At 36.7% G+C, this 17,607-nt stretch overlaps 1 protein-coding gene across 1 annotated transcript in view; it reads right to left on the bottom strand.

Annotated features, from left to right (window-relative positions):
* Nucleotides 1-17,607, bottom strand: part of LOC122794338 (TNF receptor-associated factor 3-like) — a 448,040-nt gene that overhangs the window by 376,215 nt on the left and 54,218 nt on the right. The window contains exons 2-3 of the mRNA XM_044062651.1: nt 4,957-5,246; nt 449-500 (exon numbers count right to left, since the gene is read on the bottom strand). Coding sequence (XP_043918586.1) covers nt 449-500; nt 4,957-5,228 — 324 coding nt within the window. The 5' untranslated portion in view covers nt 5,229-5,246. The remainder of the gene's footprint in view (nt 1-448; nt 501-4,956; nt 5,247-17,607) is intronic.

Raw genomic sequence — 17,607 nt, 5'->3', positions numbered from 1 at the left:
TATATATATATATATATATATATATAAAATACACACACACACACACACACACACACACACACACACATGCGCGCACACCCGTGCACATACATAAAACACATAAAATGTGTGTACAAATATACACATGCTTACATAGGCTGAATATACATTATTATTCAGAATGAAATTACAGATCAGTTAGTTTTATATAACGTGCCTGTCTTTGGTGTCATGTCGCACACTCTTCTACATGTACCACAGATGAGTAGTCAGACTTAGTCATGATGATGCAACAGTTCTTTGTTGAATGGGGGATGAACTAGTTAATAAAGTATGGGTTCTGATATATTACATCTGTCCACTTGTGCTACATTTCTAAGCTCCTTTGGCTTTTTCTCTGGAAATCAGAACCGTTATTATAGACAATATGACAAAGGCAATCAAGTGAACTGCGTCTGTATAACCATACCTTGGAATGGTCCAGAGGCTCTTGATCTGCAGGACAGGCATGTTCTGGAAAACTGAAAAATGGAAGACACAGATGTAGCTTAAATGTTTATATCTGAAGATTACATGTTGAAGCAGTTTGAAAAGTGACCCAAAATAATGGCTGAGCAGTTTTAAACAATGTTAGCTACATCAGTAGCTGCACAGCACATACACATCAAGGCCTTAAAAATTATCTGAATAATCTACGAAAATTAACATTCATTATACTTAAAGTAGAAAAGTTGAATCCAAGACACATATTAGTGCTGTCCTCTTTATACCCGTTGCTCATTAACTCCTCCCATTTCCACTGACCTATATAACATGGGAGATGGCAAGTCCAGCCACTCGTTTATATGCATCTCACAACGTTTTGCAAAAACCAAAAAAGAATGATGTGAAACTGCACAAAATGTAACAAAGTAACCATGGAAAGGGCCAAGGATCTTGACATCAGCAGAAGAATTGGCAATATTCAGAAACTTGCCACAACATTGTATAGCTGGTGAACAGCTCCACACGAAGCAGGACAACAGCAAAAATGAACTTTAATAACAAGCAGCACCAATAAAAGTTAAAGGCTTTCCTCCAAACTAATAAAAATGGACTTCAGAGCTAACCACGTAGTACGATAAATTGGGTTTAAATATATCATGCCAAAAATCCATTAAATGCCTTAAAAAGACTTAGCATGTAAAAAAGCTCAATACACTTTCTTATAACCTATTAAAAATTCTTTGTGTGGATAAAATAAATAACAACATAAGAATTTTTTTTTATATTGTACAGTCTAATGTTCTCTGAAAAAAGTAATGGAGAATATGTACACTGGAAATATGTGTTTACAATAAAAATAAACTACAATAACCCCAACACACTTGTACAGAAGTCACAGTAAGACCATCAACCATAGAAAAAGGTGCTATAATTTAGCAGTTCTTAATTTTAACATTGGTTGTATAGAAATGTGAACGTTAAATACCTGGAAAATGAGTAGCATCTAATTTCATCTGCTAATAAAGCTCCCCATTTTCGAGCAGACACCGCTAAGTGCCCTGGAGGGGGCACTTGGGAGACCTGGCTCGAATATATGGAACTTTATTGGCAGATATAATTAGATGTGACTCATTTTCCAGTTATCAACTATTACATCTCTATACAACCAGCGTTAAAATCATGAGCTGCTAAATTATAGGACCTTCTTTTATAGTGAATGGTCTTACCGTGACCTCTCTACAAGTATGTTAGAGTTGTAGCTTATTTTTATTGTATACACATACTTCCAGTATATACATATTCACAATTACTTTTTCAGAGAACAGTGGGTTTTTATTTATGTATACAATATACATTTGTTTCCTTATGTTATTTATTTTTGTTATCCACACAAAGAATTCTTTAACAGGTATGCCCATTTAAGGCACTGAATGGATTTTTGGTGTGATGTATTTAGACCCATTTAGCATACTGATTGGTTAGTTCTGATGACATCCATTTTTATCTAGTTTGAACAAAAGCACTTAACTTTTACGAGTATTATTAAAGTGTACTTCTATTGTTATCCTGCTTTGCATGGAGTTATTCACCAGCTATACAATGTTGTGGCAAGTTTTTGTATATATCCGATTCTTCTGTTGATGTTATGATCTTTGGCCTCTCACTGATGCACGTTTCCTGGATAGTTTTGTAAAAAAAAAAAAAAAAAAAAAAATGTAGGATAACCTTCTGCCTGACTGCTACTACTCCACTTTGACAGCCCTACACCCATCCTTCTATACTCACAGAACGGTTACCTATTGAAACTCTAAGGAAGATAATTTTCAGACCTTACTGTTTAAAGAGTCGGGGGTTTTAAAACAAACTTTCTGCAGCAAAGGGCTTCCCTTAAACCCCTTGTAAGAATGACAGCCCCACATCCCTCCGCTCTGCCAAAAAATATTATCATCTCCAGTGCCACTGCATCTCTGGATAAGGGCAAAAATATAGTAAAAAGATTCAAACTTTCAAAATAATGAGGGCTTGAAATATATTGTTGTGATAATCATAACAAGAACCCTGACAGAACCTATTATTATCAAACCTTTAGCTCATACAATTAATATTTCCCTCACACAGCAGTAACTTCTTCCCATATCAAATATGCTATAAGTAGTCCACTAACTAGTCACATCACCAAAACTGGTTTGGGATTCTAGGCCTAAGTACAGCCTGAGATTAAATCACTAGAAAACATTGTTTAATGGCAGTAATTAGGAGATGTAAGTAATGTGGTTTCTTACCTACATAAAAATGAAAATGATTTCCAAAACTTTCCTTTCTGTGGACCTAAGACAATCTTCTGAATCTGCTTAGTTATTATAACTTAGAGTCAACACTAAGGTGGGGCAAATGGGGCAGCTACACTGGATGCAAGGTGTTAATAGGCGCAACCAGGAGATGGTGATCGGTCAGTAGTGAACTCTGTGTGTTTGTTATAAGATTTAGCAAATGGTTTATTACATTTTTTGCTTAGAGGTGAGGTGCGTCAGTTTGGGGAACAGCACTAGGCACTAGATGACCAAGCTCTGTGATAACCTACTTATAAACTTGGTAGGATTTTTAGGAAGGGTCCAATTAGAGGGCTCAGCACTTTCCTAAAGGCAAGAACTTTACAGTTACTTTGGATGACTGCATATTAGAGCTTGGCAACTTTAAGATAGGAGTTTCCCAGGGCTGTATTTCAGAGCATATTTTGTTCTCACTTTTCCGTAACAATTTAGTTTTAACCCTTGTAAACCTGAATTATATGAAAACATCATGATCCTAATCAAGGGTACTATTACCACTGCCAATGCAAAAAGAACCTCACAAAGGAATTTACCTAACTGAGGTACTGCCATCTGATAATTTGGAGGGTTAGGACCAGAACTCTGATCATAATTAGCTTGTTATGTATTCAATACATGGATGTGTAGAAATTCACTTTGATAGTGAAGTCCATGAAGTGAATGTTGACATCCATGTCAAGAACCCATAATAAACAGGTTATTATTACAGAAACAGGATGATAATTATTTGTAGTCAATGAGGCTTTATTTCCACCCATATACTACAAAAGTTAGAAAAAATGTAGATATTTGAATGAGTAAATGAATAAACACTAGATGAGCTGTAGACTGGTACAGACAAATTAATGTGCACTGTTACAGGTAATGATGGTATAGATAAATTAATGTGCGCTATCACATGTAATGATGGTACAAATAAATGAATGTACACCGTCACGTAATGATGGTACAAATAAATGAATGTGCACTGTCACATGTTATGATGGTACAGATAAATTAATGTGCACTGTCACACAATGATGGCACAGAAATTGATGTGAATTGTCACAATTAATGATGGTACAGATAAATTAATGTGCACTGTCACATGTAATGATGGTACAAATAAATTAATGTGCACTGTCACACGTAATGATGGCACAGAAATTAATGTGCACTGTCACACATAATGATGGTATGGATAAATTAATGTACATTGTCACACGTAATGATGGCACAGATACATTAATGTGCACTGTCACACATAACTATGGTACAGATAAATTAATGTGCACTAATGTGCACTGTCACAATGATGGTACAGATAAATTAATGTGCAATATCACACGTAATGATGGTACAGATATATTAATGTGCACTAATGTGCACTGTCACAATGATGGTACAGATAAATTAATGTGCATTGTCACATGTAATGATGGTACAGATATATTAACGTGCACTAATTTGCACTGTCACACATAATGATGGTACAAATAAATGAATGTGCACCGTTACATGTAATGATGGTATTACACATACTCCCCCAGTTAAATTATCACACATACTCCCACAGTTAAATTATCATATTCTTCTTGTTATGACATCCAGTTAATGTCCAAAGTATCCCACTGTTATTCTGTTACATCACTGGTTACTATCTTACTTATAACATACACAACTCCCACTCTTCATGGTATACCATTCACATGTACACTCTCACGCTGAGATGAGCACAGGCAGATGCTCTACATAACAAGACATGTGACAACTTCAGTGTCCTGGTGCTCTCCACCTGACCTAGCATTGTGCGAGTAATACTGAATGAACTTATACCTGCTAGTCTAACAGCAGAAGTATGCGGATGTAGTGTGAATGGGTTCATTACTCTATGAAATACTCAAGGTTAGAGCAAGAGTTCCTTCAAGCACCTCACCATTTTCTTTATGCACTACATACCAAGTCATTGCACTTTGTTCCTTAATTTAAGGATAACAAAAGGAGCTATTTCTTTTACATTTATCATACTGTTGTGCTTCAAACTTGGAAGGCCTTTGCCACATCCCTCCTTCAATAACATTCAACAAAAATCCATTACATTTTTTCCAAACACTGGTTTAGGAAACATGTTTACCTTTTACCTTTAAGGTTATGAAATATCCATCAAAGAGATGTCTCTTACCTGAACAGAGTTTCAAGGCAGGTGTGACAGAATCGATGGCCACATTCAGTTTGTTTTGGATTGCAGAGCACAAGGTGGCAAAGCTCACATTTGTACTTGTCACTGATAGGGTCAACAAAGTGCTCTGTGAATCCCCCCTCTACTGGTTCCAACAGTGTGTGCAATGCCAGGGATGCCGTGTTGTCAACAGAGGAGCTGTGCTTTGTGTCTGCATACAGAATAGGAGGACAACGGTATGGTTCCAGCTTCTCAGAGTGGCTTCCTTTCTCCATTAGCAATTAGCTCCAACTCTGTAACACATAAGACACTGTAAGAGCAATACACATCACTCAATATTTCACTTACAACTCTTAGTCTCTTTTTCTGTGTACAGCCATGCAATCACCCACCTTTACAGATTTCCACATATTCACAGCATACTCATATATATATATATATATGTTTGTGTGTGTGTGTAATATATATATATATATATATATATATATATATATATATATATATATATATATATATATGGGTCTACTTCATAACATTGAAACCAAAATATCTAAATCCCAAAACGTTGAAAACCCAAAATATTGAAAATTCAGAAAACTGAAAGCGTGCTTCATAACATTGAAAACTACAATGCATATGTAAAATGTCAGGTATAAGTAAGGTGCACAAGGTAGAGAGAGATGTAACCATGACAATAACATAACCAATCAGAATTTCCACTTTTTGTACAGCTGTATATACATTAACAAATATTAGTATAAAGTGGCGACTTTAATATAGACTGGGCAACCTGTAATTCCCCTAATCCTACCAATCACATAAATCTTTATGGTTTCTCTCAAATAATAACCACTCCTACTAGAATCCATAAGCCAAGCAGTAAGGAATCCACCCTTGACTGGTTACTACTCAACAGCCATGTTGATACTTATAAACCAGGAACCCTTCCTGATGACATTAGTGACCATATGCTAACCTATATTATTAAACAAAAAGTTCATAGCCCTAACACTAATATTTTTAAAACCTCCCATTCCAAAAAACATTTTAACCCAGTCAGTTTCCAAAATGAGCTAAAAGCATGTGACTGGTCACCTTTGCTTCATCTCCAACTTGATGAAGCAGTGACCTATTTCAATACCAGATTCCTTCAAATCCTAGATTTCCATGCCCCATATCACACTTCCTGAATAAGGACCAAAACCGCCCCCCTGGCTATCAAAACTAACCAAACAAAAGATCCTCCTCAGAAATAAAATCTGGACCAAATGGAGAGCCACAAAAAACCCATCAGATCACCTCCACTTCAAACAATTAAGAAATGCCACCAAAAAACAAATTCTCCAAGACAAAATACTATTACCTTCACCTCCAACAAACCCACCAACAAAAACCACAAAGATTCTGGTCAGGCATAAACAATCTTCTTAAGCCAGGCCACTCTACAACTCCTGCCCCCTCAAGTTTCAACCATAATAATGCCAACCAGATTCCAGATGCCTTTAATAACTACTTTACCAAAGCCATTCTAACCCTAGCTAATACTTTGCCACCTGTCACCTCTTCCCAGTTAGATACCACTAATACTCCATCTCCTACCTTTCATATAAAACCAGTACCCACATCCTTCATATGCAACCTCCTCTTAAAACTTAAGCCCTGCACCCCTTCTGCTGATTGTCTTCCTGCCGAATTCCTGCAAAATTGCAGCTAAAGCCATTGCCTATCCCATCTCCATACTTATAAATAGAACAATCTCAGAAAGCAAAATCCCATCCATATGGAAAGTATCCCATATCATCCCTCTATACAAAGGTGGCCCATCTACTGAACTTTCCAACTTTCGCCCCATTGCCTTACTCTCTCCAATAGCTGAAATAATGGAGAAATGCATTCACAGACAACTACTTGACCACCTTCTACAGAATAACTTACTTGCAAGCTGCCAACACGGTATCAGACCATTCCATAGCACAACTGCCCTGCTATCCTTCTCGGACACCATAAACAAAAACCGAAACAATAACACTTTTTCATCTACACTTTTTATTGACCTTTCAAAGGCCTTCGATATGGTGAATCATAACTTGCTTATTGACATACTAAAGGTCCAATCACTTGATGCACAGGCATTACAATGGTTTAAAGCCTATCTGGAAAACCGACATCAAGCCGTACTCTGGGATAATAATCTTTCCACACCACTCCCTGTGAACATAGGAGTACCTCAAGGCTCTATTTTTGGTCCTCTTCTCTTCTCTTTATTTATAAATAACCTACACACCACAATTCCACAAGCCACCTGCATACAATATGCAGACGATTCTACCTTACTTTGTTCAGCCAAGTCCATAACCTCTCTCCAGTCAATCACACAATCTGTATTTAACAGTGCTGAAAACTGGTTCTTGCTACATGGTCTCCTACTGAACCCCAAAAAAACTAAACTAAATTATTGCTCTTTGCTCCTACTCTTAAGTCATCTCAACTGTACTTCACTGTAACCTCTAACAATGGTACTAACATATCCCCTGACACTACTACCCGTCTACTGGGAGTAACGATTGATAACCACCTTAGCTATGATCACCATATTAACTCTACAATAAAGTCTGTTAACAAAAAACTTGGCACCCTTTACAGAATCAAACCCTTCCTAACCCTTTCTGCCAGGATAACCATTTCCCAGACCCATCTGATTTCTACCCTATACTATGCCTCTGCAATATATACCAATCTTTCTAAAAGCAACCTCTCCAAACTCTCAGCATGTTACAATAACATAGCCAGATTTGCCACTGGCACCCCCTTTAGAACCCACCACTACCACAACATCAAACAACTGGGATGGTTAGAACTGCAGAACCAACTGCTTTGCCAACAACTTGTCATCTCCCATAAGATTCTCTATCATCCTAACAATACCCCAATCCTCAATAATCTGATCACCCCCTACAAAAATCTTACTACACTTCGATCAGCTAATAAGCCACTAGTTTCCACTATTAAATCCAACAACAAAGCAGGGGACTCTCTTTTCTCCAACACAATAGGAAAAAGTTGGAACCAGCTTCCTAATGAACTTACCACCCTCACTTCCACTCTTCTTTTCAAAATGCTACTTAAAGAATACCTTAAAACTCACTGGCTCTGTCCCTCCTCTAACCCTGACTAACACCTCCTTCCCCTTGCTGCTCTCTCTATTCTCCTGATCTACTGCACTATGAGTCCTTGTGGTAATGAAAGTATATTAGTCAATAATTGTATTAATTATCTCTCAAATGCTCACTACATGTATTTTGTTTTAGTATATCCTACTATACTGCTTTGTTTCAAGTCTAACTGAACCTCAATCATAAACCATCTACTGTATTTCTGTCAACTATTACTATATATAATATTGATTGTCTGTGCCTTTGCTTGGAGCTTTTCTCCCCGGGCCTCTACTGAAAATGGACATATATCCAGCTAGACTAGCCCGGTCAACAAATGTAAAATAAAATAAAAAAAAAAAAAAATGTGGGAGTGGTCCGACTCCCCATCTCAATGCACATTTAACATTCAGGTTCTCACCGAGTCCAGTAGGGGCCTCAGCATTAAGTAATAGCTGCCATCGCAATTCTTTCAGTTCAAGCAAAGTCTCACAATCTCCAAAAATTTGGTTAACTTGCTCCGAAATGTGAAACCAACAAACTTAGGTTTAGGTTAACTTTGTCAGTTCTGAAGAAGTTTTAGATATCATTAAAGAATGAAAGCGCTTAGCATCAGTTTTGCCTTCGAGTGTCTTTCTTTTAGTTTACAAGAAAGAAGTTTGTTGTTTTATTAGTACAGTTTTTCGTTTACGTAAATAATAAAACCAAACTGCGATAACTATTAGTGATTTTTTTCCAACTATTACTATGGAAGACATGCAGATGGTGGAACCAAGCTCTAGTAGTCAGTCTTTACAAGATTTCAGAGTGCACGATATGTCACCAGAGGTTTTAATCGCTAATAGAAGAATTTAACAAAACCATGTACAAAGCTCATGGTTTGCTTATTAGATGTAACATTCTTCAATTCTAAGGAGTTCACACTGATCTTAATGAGGGATAGAAGTCCTATTTCTTCACTACAGACAGTCAGTCAACATGATAATTTACAGACATCCCAGGAAACAGATCCACTATTACTACAAAATTAATCCCTTGAGCACAGTGCAGATCAAACTGTTCTTCGTACACTAGTTCCCGAGTCTACAGCACAAATACCATTTACAGGAGAGATTTTGCATTTTGTAAATGGAGAAGAGATTCATAATCCTTTTTACAAGGAAACAGGAGACAGAAAACAATTGGTCAAAGAGAAGAACCAAACCGATTCAGTCCAATAACCACCACTGCAAGTCGTTGATCTTCGAACTGGAACGCAAGTTGTTTTTATTCAAAAACGATGAGTATGATAACTTTTTTCTACACTCCTGCCTACATTATAATATTGTTCCTCATTACCTCAGATTTTATAAATTTCCCAATGGTACTACCAGAGATTCCAAAATTTATAACAATTTGGTTAATTTGTACAATGATTGTGGAGTGGCAGCTCTCAAAATTTTAATAGGACACAACCAAGAAAGGATGAAAATTATTACAAAAGAAATTGAAGACTTGCACAACACTATGCTTAAACGCCCTGACTTTGAATTATTCAGATACCATTTTGACAGTATATCTCCTAAAGGCACCAGACTAGTTTTAATGGAAACAGAGGACTACATCAACATTATAGAAAATATGCTAGTTGCTAATCATTTTTACAAAACTGTGTCCCTAAAAGAAGTTAACAAATATTTTGCAGTAATTGACAGGATGGTAAAAACACTTGATAAAAATAGCCAACTATCACTAGAAGAGTTTGTATATCTGCAAGTAAATAACCCATGCCTTGGCAAGTTATTTGGCATTCCAAAAATCCACAAAGACCCAGTGAATCCACCATTTAGATTAATTACTTCAAATAAACGTATCAAGACAGAGAACATTTCAGAAAACCTAGACAGTGTTTATAACCTCTTGGTACAGGCCACCAAATTTTATATTAAGGATTCTTGGGACTTTCTTAATGAGCCACATCATTCACAACTGGATTTTTATAAATGTATTATTGTGTCTCTTGACATTGTAGCCCTGTATACTAACATTCCTCACCAAGAGGGTTTACAAGCTGTTGAACAGTTTCTTAGTAAATGTGCCAATTTCAGCACCTGTTGAATTGAAATACTAATAACACTGAGCACAGCAGTTTTAATTAACAACTTTTTCCATTTTAACACCAAGATTTATCAACAAATAAAAGGTGTGGCTATGAGGTCCAAGATGGCACCAGCTTTTGCCAACCTGGTGCTCAGCGCATGGGAAGTAGAGACATTAATTCATCTGCCAGGGTTTGACAAAGTTCATATTTACCGCCATTACATTGATGATGTTTTTTTTTCGTGTGGGAGGAACCTGAAACTGAACTAGATTTGTTCATTAATGCACTCTCCAATAATATTCCGTACTTAGATTTTGCCACGTCAGGTAGTGGAAAAGTAAATCAATTTTCTTGACACCAAGATTTCTATAGACAATGACACAGGGTTTCTTAGTTCTAATGTGTATAGAAAAGATGTATACAGAAACAATTTTTTAGACTTTTGCAGCCAACATCCTTTCTTTATGAAAAGGAATGAGCTGCGTGGCCAGTTTATTAGACTGTCGCTACTTATCATGGATGGCCATACTTTTCTTTTAGAAAGCTAGTTCTTAACACACCTGTTTGTCAAGAGACATTACCCTGAACAACTAGTGCAGGAAGTTTTCAAAGAAGTAGCAGCTCACAGGCACATTAAACATAGGCCTATACTCAAATACAGTTTAGTGCCTAAAGACACACTAGATCAAACTGAAAACACTGACAGGAACTGCAGTTTTCCTCTTCCTATCAGCAGGGATATACAAGGCCTTAGAAACATTGTGCAGAGAAATTGGAACATCATTAGAGCTAAACATTTATGCCAAGTTTTAGGGAATAATCCTACCTTTTCCTTAAAACAAACCCCCACCAATCTGAAAATGTCTTTTCAAAAAGATAAATCACATTTTTCTGTATTACAAGTACAGAACTTGACACTAAGGGCATGTTTTCTTGCAATAAATGTGCAGTATGTCAATACATTTATACTAGCTCTGAGTTCAGGTTTCAACACTGTAACATTACAGTCATTTTGACTGCCATTCTAAGTTTTTAGTTTATGTAGCAGTGTGTTATTCTTACAAAGCATTTTATGTTGGTAAGATGATCAGAAAGCTTTCTAATAGAGTAAAAGAACATTTGGCAGCTATCAGAAATAAAGATGAAAAAAACGCTCTAGGAAGACACAGTTTACGCTGTCCTACGTTTATTGGTTTCATATTTCTCATACTGGAGCAAGTTAACCAATTTTTTGGAGATTGTGATACTTTGCTTGAACTGAAAGAATTGCGGTGGCAGTTATTACTTAATGCTGAGACCCCTCCTGGACTCAATGAAAACCTGAATGTTAAATGTGCATTGAGATGGGGAGTCTGATGTTAAATGTGCATTGAGATGGGGAGTCTGACCACTCCCACTTTATACTAATATTTGTTAATGCATATACAGCTGTACAAAATGTGTAGATTCTGATTGGTTAATTTTTTTCCTCACTGTTCTCAGAAGTTATACGCTGTTGTCATGGTTACATCTCTCTCTCTACCTTGTGCACCTTACTTATACCTGACATTTTTTAATTTTTGTCAGTTCTGAAGAAGTTGTAGATATCATTAAAGAATGAAAGCGCTTAGCATCAGTTTTGCCTTCGAGTGTCTTTCTTTTTAGATTATAAGAAAGAAGTTTGTTGTTTTATTAGTACAGTTCTTCGTTTACGTTAGTTATCGCAGTTTGGTTTTATTATATATATCTAAAGATCTACATTACATCACAACTAACATAGTGACACAGGTACATGCACATTAATACTTGATGCATACTGAATCATAATGACAGTCACTGAGCCTATGACAGTTGTCTTTTGGTCGCTTAACATTTTGTCTCTCTGCCTTTCCCCAAGTACATTTCCTATGCAATTACATGCGTGTACCTTCATCTATATGAACACCTCTGAGCTTACTTTCCTTGTGGATAAAGTGTCCCACAGTCCTAATTAGTTTCCACAAGGTGGTGACAAAACTACAGAGCATGTCCCATGTTGAACTATTCCTGCAGGACTGTCATTCCATCAGTCACTGTTAAACCAAGTAACATAACAGTGCTATTGCAGAAATCATGACTAGAGAAATGACATAAGCAGCAGTGCTACAGAACACGTACACACATCATGACACCTGTTCACCTGTACATTTAATATAGCCATTACGTAAGGTGTCAAATCACCAGAACAAAGCAGGGCTTTAAATAATACATTGATTCAAATATGGTACCAGCATCGCACAGTAAAAATAACTCCTGCACTGTGTGTGTATTGCTGTGTTTACTACCCGGGCAATATCTACTCCTTGAGTTTTGACTTCAAGGTACATCATGTTGAATGTGGGTAAATGTGGGTAAATACAGCACTACCCATAAGCTAACATGATTTATTATTAGTTGTATGTTCAGAACTATAATTGTCAAAAAATATACTGCAAGCATACCTCTCAACTGTCCATATTTTTGCAGAATGTCCAGATTTTTGGCTCATATTTTTGGTCAGTTTCTCATAAAATTTGTGATTTTCTGGCAAATCACTGGGATGATCTGAGGACTGAAGTCACTAAATAAGGACATACATTTCAGATTCAGATTTCAAATCCATCGGAAAATGTATGGTAAAACAAACCCTGTTACTCTAGCACCTTTCTAAGTTCATAAGAGCAATAATCAAAATATGTCCCTATTTTTGGGGCTTTGTACCCCTATTTTGTCAGGCTTTGTCCAGATTTCTGGCACTAAGAGGTTGACAGGTATGAGTGCAAGCAAAGTACTTGAGAAAGAAACAAGATAAGATAAAAATGTTTAATATGTTGTATACTGTCCCATCATTTGTTTTTGTATCCAAACTACTAACAAGAGCATGCTTTCCACTTACATTATCTTCCAATTTGAAGAGGTGAGTAAGGTTATGAGCTAATGTTGTGCTGTAGTCCACTTCCCTATGTGACTCTTAGCAAGTCAATTAACCAGGCAGCGGCCTAGGGAAATTGGGTTACGCTCCTCAATGGTTTCCCAGACTGTATGCTAGTACCTACTTATGAAGATTAGATATGCAATTGTAGCAGTGGTACAAAAGATCAGCTTAGACTAAAGGACAACATGGAACGAGTTTAGCTAGACACATTATTTCACATAAATCAGAAATCCATACCTGCAAAATGTTGTGATATCTCACAGTCATATCAGCAATATGTGAAATAAAAGCTTCATAAAAGGAAATCAGTCCATGCATGTTTTTATCTGACATATTCCATTTTGAAAGAAGAATATATTCTGCATTTCAGTATGTGCCAAACCAGTTGACGATTAATTCCTCTTCTGAAGACTGAGGAAACAGCTGGTTATGCAACAATATAATTATAACAGACAATGAATGCAGGCCTGTATACATTTCCGTCCTCATGGTATGAGCTTGTCATAAAGCAATGTACATTCACTATATTACCATGTCAAACGCTACAGATGCTCCTGCAGCCTACATTTTCCTTAATGCATCATGTTTTTGTTTCACCACTAATAATGAAAGTAGTGCAAAGAATTTGAGGAAAATCACTGCCAGTTCGGCAACACCTGACAGATTGAAACATGTTCTTCTGTGTTCTGAGGCTGACAAGGTATGTTAGATGCTTTTACTTTCATTTTCAGCAGGGTATTCAGCGGAGTAACACTCTAGTTCCTCCTTAAAGCTGAACAGTCCCCTGAAAAGTCCAAATTCAAACAATGGAACTGTAAAAAAATACACAGCTAAATCCAACAGAGTTTTGCTAAGTTAGCTATAACTGTTGTGTTTTTTCCTGGAAATGACACCACTTTTCGAAGCACTACAGCCCTGGATAAAGTACTTGCAAGGTTTGTGTCATTACCAGGTGAAGGATTAAAAAATAAGATCATTCCTAGAGGACATACAATAAAGAGAACAGGTGCAGTCAGAGTAATATGGCATAGATTCTGAAGTTTTACAGAGAACCACATTCATTTAATAAACTTGAATGACTCCTAGATTTTTAAAATGTGCATTCCCCTACTTGCTGGACAGCTCCACTTGTTAACTTCAAACTCTTTTTAGACAGCATGTAAGCTAATATCATATGCTGTAATAGAAACTTTACTCTGCTCTTGTCCCTCTGTGGTATGGATGACAGAAAGCATTGGTTAAAATATATTTGGCTGCTTTGAGACGAAATCAGAATCCTTTGAATCATTACAAAAGATAATATAGTAACAGCAAATTGTGATAACCAGGTTGGGCTTCTAGAGTCAGCCATATCAGGATCCTACACATTGTAAAAGTGGATTGGGGGATTCAAACCTTTGGTTCTACATTTTAGTATCCTACTCACTGTGCCATACCACTTTGTTCAACATGACAGGGTACACCTTAGTGGAAATGCTGTGATGGTATGAGTATTCCAGCACTTTCATCTGCATGGTCACACTACAATATAGTCATAGCACAAGTGGAGGAAGCTTATGTTAAGATGTTTTATAATCTTTCCCAGAGCTAATTATAACAGTACAATAAAACTTAGCCTTGGAACACGATGCAGTACAGCTAAATATATCATGGAGATTCCCTACAGCATTCACAGATTTCTCTCAGAGATGGCTGGAACAGAAACAGGCATCAGTATCTCACATCATTCAAACAAGCAGTGTCACGTCTGTTTTTAAAACTGTATCTTCTGTTGGAGGTGTGAAGTATTTGAACCCACTTACATCTGTGTGTTTGTATACTAATGTATTCCACTAAATGTGGTACTGAAAGTGCTATCAATTCATGGTGCTTTCTTACAGTCACTGGAAACACAGACATGATGCAACAAATGATCCAGTTAATGCATAAATCACATCATTTAAGAGACTAAGACAAAGGCATATTTGCATTTTTAATTGGTGTGTTACCATTGCTATGTACATCATCACAGGGAGACCATAATCAAAATCCAAGAGTAGTTTTTAGGTAAATTAAGTAGTAAGTTAATCATTATCGCTAAAGCAATTGTACCTGGTTTCATTGATAAGGTGATTTTGTAGTGGGTTTTTTTTCACTCTTTCAATGTAAAAAGAGTTTTAATTTTCAGATTGTTCCAAGTGCCAGGGCGAAGGTGTGTGAAAACTTCTTCCTTACTGTGCTTTTGAAAGGAGGACAGAAAACTATGATATCATTATCCTGGCTATTCATTCTGTGAAACGAGGTTTAGTTCTTAATGGATGGTGACTCGTAGGTTCATAGGAGATTACTAGGTTAATGGCACAAGACCCTTTACAAACCTAGCCAATAATACCCAAAACCTTGCTTTCTAGAAAAAAACTAGTAACCTAGCTTCATGATTTTGAGCAGCTGTAAAGAAATAAAAGCTCTATGCGAAGCTGGCAATGAATGGAGTCCTTTTATGAAATCACAAACGTGTGCGCAAGTCTGCTAATAAAGCCAATTCAAAAATCATATTTTCAGCTATCTGAATTTTTTGTGTATTGCAGGATAAATGAAGAACCAGTAAATGTAAGCCATATTTCAGTTTACTGAGGAAGGCATTTTTGTCTACAGCACTTCTGGCTTTACAGTCAAGAGATGTGATACCATGTAACACAGTTTAAGTTCTGGTAACACCTTGCTGGTAATATTATTTGTAAGGGATGTGAAAACAGAGCTGGATCAAGTGTCATAAATAAGTATTTGTATTCAGGGTCTCTTGGGGTAAAATTGTCTTGAGGGTCCTTAAATAAGATGTTAATTAGATTTGTTGATTTTTGAGTTGATGCAAATAGCATTACATTAGTTTTTCTAACATTTATTAGAAGTTTGTTAGCACAAGACCAGAGGCACATTTTGGAAAATCTAAATTACAGTTGTGCAAATCTGTTCGTGTTTTTTTAGCATTAAGAAGTAATATGTCATCTGCTTATAATGTGAGATTGATGAAAGGTAGGCCTTCTCCTTCATCAATAATGAAAACAGAGAAAAGAAGAAGGCCTAACACAGAGCCTAGGGGCACCCCAGTGGTATCAAACCATTTTTGAAGTAAAGGTTGCTACAGTAGACTTGAAATGTCTTACCTGTGAGGTAATATTTAAACCAAGTGATGCTACTGTTCCTAAAGTTATGCTTTTTGAGTCTTAACAGTAATGGGTTCATAAGCTCATAGGTAGTGTCTAGGCATGCAATCGAAGAGACCACTGAGAAACATAACCCAATTTCCCAGTTGCCCCAAAGCAATGTCTGTTAAATTACTTGTCTGGAGAGAGGAAGGCAGAGGGAAACAAACCTTGTATCACAGGAGGCAGCTTTTTAACAGCTCATAGCCTTAATTCCCTATGCTAACTGCCATACATATGTGTATGTGTGCGTGTTTGTGTGTATGTTATCTTTATATACATAGTCAGCTTGTATTGGGTAGGTCCAACATATGGTAGGTCATAACCTGTTGACCACAGTGATCATGGTCCTTTGTGTTTTCCCTAGCACACCTAGCAGATAACTCATAGCACCTAGAGACTTACAGAATGTACCATTCACACCACCAGAAGCTGTTGTATGGGGCTTGTGGACTTTTCAGTGGAGTAAACATGGTGACACAGTTTATCAATTTACTTCAGATAGCCCTTTCTGCAAAAGCACTAACTTCTGGCTACAGGAACTCCCTGATACCTCCTACAATGGATCCCCTTCTGAAGCTCGAAATCCCATACGATTAAAACTGATTTTCGTGAAACGAAAATGCCAAATTGTTGAATTCCTGAACGGTGAATGTTTCCCACGGTAATAAAATACAAATTGTAAGCAAACCTTTTATATAGTTTAATAAGTGCAGCAAAGAAAAGAATTCGACTTAAAATCGGGGTCATGGCCCATAATTATGTTAGCAAAGGAAGGTGACAAATCATGTAGCACAGATTAACCAGTTTAAGGAAGAGCACCACAAAGGTACATATGATGGTGTTTATTAGGCATCCGAGTAATTTATCAGGTTTCAGGGATACAATATTTTTGGTATTAGAGAACACCTATAGTTCATGTTCCTCTGAGATATTAGGAGATATAAGAGATTATGGAATTTGTAGAATTTAGATGTTTGTTTCAGGGGTAAAGTTTGCATTAAATTTATCTGCTAGTATTTTTTTCTGTGTCTGCTGGCTCTGAGTAGGAGTAGCACCATTTTGGATCCATTCAGGACCTGCCTAGTATTATTTCTTAGTTGCTAATGTAACTAAGGAAGAACTTAGAATTATCGTTTGGTCTAGAAGCTGATTAAATTCATGATTTGCTTTACAAGCCCTGACAGTAGAATTTTGTTCCCTACTGATACTCTTCACATGAGCAATTTTAGATCTCTTGTATGATGCAAGATTTTTTCCCTTTGCTATATAGTATATTTAAGCTAGTGAACCAGGGTCTATATTACA

Source organism: Protopterus annectens, chromosome 1.part0 (genome assembly GCF_019279795.1).
Source record: "Protopterus annectens isolate FY-2018-M chromosome 1.part0, PAN1.0, whole genome shotgun sequence".
Lineage (NCBI taxonomy): Eukaryota > Metazoa > Chordata > Ceratodontiformes > Protopteridae > Protopterus > Protopterus annectens.
This window is presented reverse-complemented; position numbering and strand designations above follow the sequence as displayed.